The sequence below is a fragment of the Quercus robur genome, chromosome 5, assembly GCF_932294415.1.
Source record: "Quercus robur chromosome 5, dhQueRobu3.1, whole genome shotgun sequence".
Taxonomy (NCBI): domain Eukaryota; kingdom Viridiplantae; phylum Streptophyta; class Magnoliopsida; order Fagales; family Fagaceae; genus Quercus; species Quercus robur.
The window spans coordinates 27,004,446-27,010,644 of NC_065538.1; the positions used below are offsets into that span (position 1 = coordinate 27,004,446).

General features: G+C 29.3%; 1 protein-coding gene across 2 annotated transcripts; it reads right to left on the bottom strand.

The window, feature by feature from the left end:
- Positions 1 to 1,614: 1,614 nt before the first annotated feature.
- Positions 1,615 to 5,138, bottom strand: LOC126725665 (glyoxylase I 4-like). 2 transcript variants are annotated; one of them, XM_050430482.1, is made up of 4 exons: positions 4,782 to 4,873; positions 4,498 to 4,603; positions 3,698 to 3,740; positions 1,615 to 2,075 (listed from the first exon to the last, which is right to left on the bottom strand). In XM_050430482.1, the coding sequence occupies exons 1-4, from the start codon at positions 4,837 to 4,839 to the stop codon at positions 1,824 to 1,826; spliced, it is 459 nt and encodes a 152-aa protein (XP_050286439.1). In that variant the 5' UTR covers positions 4,840 to 4,873; the 3' UTR covers positions 1,615 to 1,823. The 2 variants fall into 2 exon arrangements, with proteins under 2 accessions (XP_050286439.1, XP_050286438.1); XM_050430481.1 differs by lacking the exon at positions 3,698 to 3,740 and having other exon boundaries at positions 4,782 to 5,138.
- Between the last annotated feature and the right edge of the window lie 1,061 nt (positions 5,139 to 6,199).

Here is a 6,199-nt window from a genome sequence, read left to right on the forward strand (position 1 = left end):
TTTAAGGCCCGTTTGATAGAAGAATTTGAATAATGCTATTTGAAAATTTTTGATATACAATGGATAAAAAAATATGTAATATTATTTAAAATATAAAAATATGTATTAGAACTAAACTACCAAAAAAAAAAGGTCTTACTATTCTAAAAATTCTTGGGACAATTATATGTTTTCCCCTTGTCTTTTGCATGTAGGTCCCATAAAAAAAGGCAAGCGAGTGACGATTATGAAAACGAGCTTGTAAATAGTGTTGCATGTCTAAAATTGTCCAATCATTTTTCGTTGCTGTTTTGGAAAACTTAGAGCTCACCTTGTAGTAAAACAGAATGTCACTTTCAAACGTTAGCATCTAAATTTTCTTAGCACTGGTGGCTGGGACGAGTAGCGTGTAGCTCGTTCTGAAATATAAACCGAACAAAAACATCAGCTTTTAATTAGAATACTTCTTTTTTATAGATCACGTCCACGATAGGTCTCTTTATTTATTTATTTATGTTTTATGTATTTTGTTTTGGGTTTGTTTTGTTTTTTTGTTTCGTTTGTTTAATGCAATACTAGAGGTCTCTTTCCTCGGAGTATCAACGGCACATGGCAGCTCTCTATCCTGTGTAGTATTAATGGTACACACGTCTTTCTTTTGATCTTTTTCATGTTTGTTTTTTCTTTTTCTGAGCCCAGTAGCAATCATTGCCTCTGCGTAGGCTTTTTGCTTCTGACACTCTTCTTCCTATGTAGTCTGTACTTTGATTATTTAATATAATTTTATCGCCTTTTGTCAAAAAAATAAAAAAAGAGGTCTCTTTCCTCCAAAAGAAATAAGCCAAAATCAGATTTCCACACGTTTTTTTCATCTCTAATGCAGTTATGGAAAAGGTTTATTTCCAAACCAATACTCTTCTCATATCTTTTTATTAAATCTAAATTTTAAAAATTTAATTATTGAATTATATATATATCTTCTATGTTTGTAAAATTTTTAAAAGATTAAAAATTAATAAATATATAATTGATAACATGTTTAAATTTCAAGTTTTTGTAATAAAATATAATGCATAAAAAATAAATTCATTGATCGAATAGTATATAACATTTGATTTAAATAAAATTTAATATATATTTGAAGAAAAAAAAATGCAATCTAGCTGTTTTTTTTTAAATTCACATTCAATAAAAAAACATATATAGAAAGAATTAAAAGAGTTTCCTTCCAAATTAGTTTAGAAACAAACCTCCTCCAGTATGCAGATGATGGATCTATTGGTTTGGAATACAATGTAAACTCAAAAATCCTAGGTTTAACCCACCACACTATCAATCTATATGATTTCTAAAATATCATTGATTGGTAGCTCAAAAACCTAACCAAAATTGGGACAACTTCTCTTTATATATATAAAAAAGAAAAGCCTTCTTTCATCCCTAAATAAAAATAAAAACAGCAACTTCCTTAGTATAAACAAAAAGTATATGAACCATTTCCCGTTTGTTTGTTTAACATTACGGCCCATACTATACTACAATAGCACTACGTCACTGACCCACTTAGATTAAGTTGAATTTATAAACTAAATTAGGTGTTTTCAAAATCATGGCAATGAATCAGAAATCGATAGGTTTGAGATTTAAAAAGGCAAGACAGATAAATAAATTCCAATTTTAAAAGTTTTTAAACAAACCCGAGTCCTCACTTTGTATGAGTTCTCACTGTCAAATCTTGTCTTATTACAAGACTTAAGCAAATAGAAAATGACACACAAATAAAAACAAGCAAGCAGTTCTCATGAATTTTATTGTCAACAACTCCACCTAACAAATCTTGTTTCTTATTGTTGAATCACTCGGATCTGCTGCTGATGCTGCACCATCTGAACGTTTAGGCGCGAGCAAGATCGAGCCATCTCGCCGGCTAATGGAATCACAGGGAGGTTGTCACAATCACATATCTCCACCATGAAGCCATCTGGGTCATGGAAGAAGAGTTGATCAACATGAATCCCACCTTCCTCCACCATCGATCGCACGTAAGAAATCTCCATCTCCTTCAGCTTCTTCTCAACTGCACCCATGCTCTCACACTGCCCATCATGCAAAATTTTGTAACTTTTATCATCAAAATTGTTATAGACAATGTTATTAATTATATTACAATTTCGTTGCAAGTAACATGATCATTAGATTGTCGTAATTAAATTAGGAGAAATATTATATCCATAATATTTTTACAATTTATTTTAAGTGACAGGTTGTTATTAGTGAACAAAAAAGTAGTTTTAATAATAAATTTAAATTAGAACTAATAATAATTTATTATCTAGAAATTTTTAAAAGAGTATTGTGAAAATGCAATTTACCTAACTCTTTACCATAAATTAATCCAAAATGTGAGGAGGCTCAATCAACCAACATTGATAATATATCATATAAAATAGTTACATCACTTTTTTCACCATGAGAATATTGTGAAAATATAATGCCCTATTCTATCATAAATTAATCTAGGATGTGAGGATGCACAATCAACCAACCTATACAATATATCATATAAATAGTTACATCACTTCACATCACATCAATATAACTACTCCTTTACAAAAAAAAAAAAAAAAAAAAAAATCACCTTATATTAATAACATTTGTTGTATTTGTAGAATAATTAATGTACGCTACTATAAAAGATTTGTACAGATAAACATATAAATAGGCACGTCACATCACATATCAGTATATCACATTAAAATAAATAAATAGTTTTATACAAAACCCTTTAAAGATTTGAATGTAATACTTAATCTATTCTATATTATTAGTTTACGTATAAAACAAATAATTATATTATATCTTATAGAGATGCTGAGTGTAATTTATACTTGAAACCCAGAGTATTTTTAGTGTAATGAAAAATCCACGAGGGGAGTTTTGTATATAACATGTATCTATAGCATATATGGAATATGTCTGTTTGAGAATTTTTTATTTTCAATAACTTATTTGCATAATATAAAATAAAATTTTAAAACTTAAAAGTTTAAACTTTTATATTATTTGAAATAAAGATGAGATAAAAAGTAGTGTAACAATCACAAACAATGAATAATTTAAGTAAAAAAAACTAGCTTATAATCAATAGCCAAACCCGAAAGCTAAGACTAAATTTAGCTGCAACTTTCTTATATACTGGCAGTGCATTACCATATCAACTAATCTTTACCAACCATTCTACTGTATTTCAATAATCATGCTCTTCCAAAATAACATCATATTGTTTTTCCTTTCATTCTCCTTAGGATAGGTCAAGGATCACGTGAAGCACCAAAACACCTTAGGTTTGGGCCGGGCTTAAGATCTGTATCCTGTATCATAGGAACATATAACTCGGGCTTTGTTTTGAGGTAAAAAGAAAATCTTTATTCCTTTTTGTTTCTTATATATAATACTTCCCCAATTTATGTGGTCTAAAATGAAATCTCACAACCACTAGTCTTAGAACTCCAATGATAGGTTAATGTTTTAAGGGCTCCAACTATCAGCAATTTGACCATAGGTTGGTTGGTTTGTAACAGAGATTCAGAATGTAAGAAAATACAAAGCAATAAATATTAAGATACACCTCAAAGAAATTGCAAAAAAAAAAAATTTGCAGAACGAAATTTAATCCAATTCACCCTCAAAATTACTTCTTAAAGCTAAAAAAACTTACCCAAAATTTCCCCAAAAGCTGGGCGAGGGTCATCCTTTTCTCTCTGCATTCATCCAAAAGAAAATAATGCCTGAATTGTTTTTTTTTTTTTTTTTTTTGGTATTTTTTTTAATCACTTCTTTGTTTAGTTTTTTCCCCTTTAATTATTCAATTGTATTATTGCATGAACCATTTAAATAATCTGAGCAGCAACTTCATAGAAAAAAAAAAATCCACTATTAAAATAAAATCAAAGTTATTTTGGTTTTGTATATATTGAAATAGAATATTTCCGTTCTGATTCTGAGTTACAGCGATATATATATATATTTATATCAATTGAAAAGTGTTAAAAAAAAATAATAATATATTCTTAATATCATTGATACATAGTTACATACTAGTAACAAGGAGATATATAATATGATTAATATCTCTATAATAAGAAGCTCATTAATTTAAGAATAAATAAACAACATAACTGATACTGATAGGAACAAATTGCAAATAATAAACTAAAAAAATTGTTATAAATAAATTAAATTAATAGCTCAAATGACTCAACTTTCTCAGTATTATAATATAAAATCAAACCAACAAACTCAAAATCTTTTTTCTAAGAAGGAAATTAAAAAGGAAAAAAAAAAAGAAAATTAAAAAAAAATATTTTATTTATGGTCCTGTTGGCAGAATGATCAATGGATCACAAAATTTAGCGAAACCAAAACGCTGCCATAGAATTTGTTAAGAACTCCAAATTAAACCGTATACCAAACACACACACACACACACACACACACAGTACGTATACCCAAAATTACCTGGAAAGAGATATGATTATCCTTTGGATTAATTTCAGTCTTCTTGGGCATGCTCTCCGGGTCCTCTGATTGCAATAAATGGATTCCCATCCCGTACCCAAACAGCCTACATATATAGAACAAACACACACAGATTATCAAAACCCAATAAAGAAAATTATCAAGAAACTTTAGTGAAACCAAGAATGAAAAGGGACAGTGATATCTATAGATTCCCATTAATTTTTTCATCTAAATTAAACTGTTTTCATTTTGATTTCTTGTGCGTGAAATGAATTAATTACCATGCACCGTCAAAATCAAAAGAGCCGGGCCTCCTGATAGGGACAAACCCAAGAACATTCTGATAGAAACCTATGGACTCCTCAACTGATCTACAAACAAGTGAGATGTGGTTCAAAGATTTGATAAGCAATGGGTTTCCCGTGCTTTCTTTCATTTTTCCAAGAACAAATTCCAAACCCCAAAACAAAAAAGAAAGTAACCCAATAGAAGTGCTACTCTTGAGCTAATAAACTAAGTACCAAAAGACAAACCAAAAAACAAAAATGGAACCTAAATTTTAGATGAAGAGGAGTTCGTAAAAGGTGGAACTCCTTGAGTCTATTTGGGACAGATCGAAAATTCAGGCATGAAAAGAAAGGAAGGGGTTAGTGGCTCTTTATAGAAGCCATGACACTTCTTCATGTAAGCCACGTGTCCCTTTCATGCGACATGTCAGTATTGGATGAGTCTGACAAGTTGCTGACTCGGATCACCAACCCCATCACTTTCTTGTTTGTAAGCTACCATTTATTTTTGTTATACTCTGTTTTTAGTGAAATGATAAGTTTAAGTATTGGCCGTTGAGGCACTACTCTACTCTACGACGATTGCTCTTTATTATCACTAGCATTTGAATAATTATTTGTATTTCAATATTGCATCGATTGTCTTTACTATGTACTTTTTATATACAAAATGACCATTTGAAATATAAATAAATTCTAGTGGAGAAGAGAATAAAAAAGACATACAAACATGTGAGTAAGAAAACATAAAAAAGATCGAGTATTACAAAAATTACCTCAACTTATATTTCAGAGAGAAAGAAGGAGAGGGGAAGAGAAGACATTTATTTATGTTTTGTTTTGACACTCAGGTTGCAATTCAAAAAAAAAATAAAGATATGTAGTAGTGCCTAATTTATGGATGAGAAGTTATAGTAACAGTTTTATAGTATGAGTTTTTTTTTTTTTTTTTTTTTTTTTTTTTTTTTTTTTTTTTTTTTTTTCAAAATATAGAAGAAGAGATATGAAAAAAAAAAAAAAACCGGAAAAAAAAAGTGAGATTAGGAGTAAGTAAACTGCAAATTCAAAAAGAAAAAAAAGGTTAAATTAGTCGTGAAAAAAAAAAAAAAAAAAAAAAACAACAACAACAACAACATGGGCTTAGAATTTTGAGTGAATGAAGGAGTATGGGTGAGTTGGAGCAATTCAAGTATTTGAATACATAATAGTCTTATTTTGTAGACACATGGAGTTAGAGATGTATTTTGGCTGAGAGGGGGGAGTACGCATTTATAGTACTCCAGGAGTACACAATAATTTTTCAAACTTAAGATGTAGGGATATTTTTAAACCACAAAATTATCCATCCCAAATAGGGAAAGCTTTTTAAATAATAGTAGTAGTATAGATGATAAGACAATAATTGATACTTA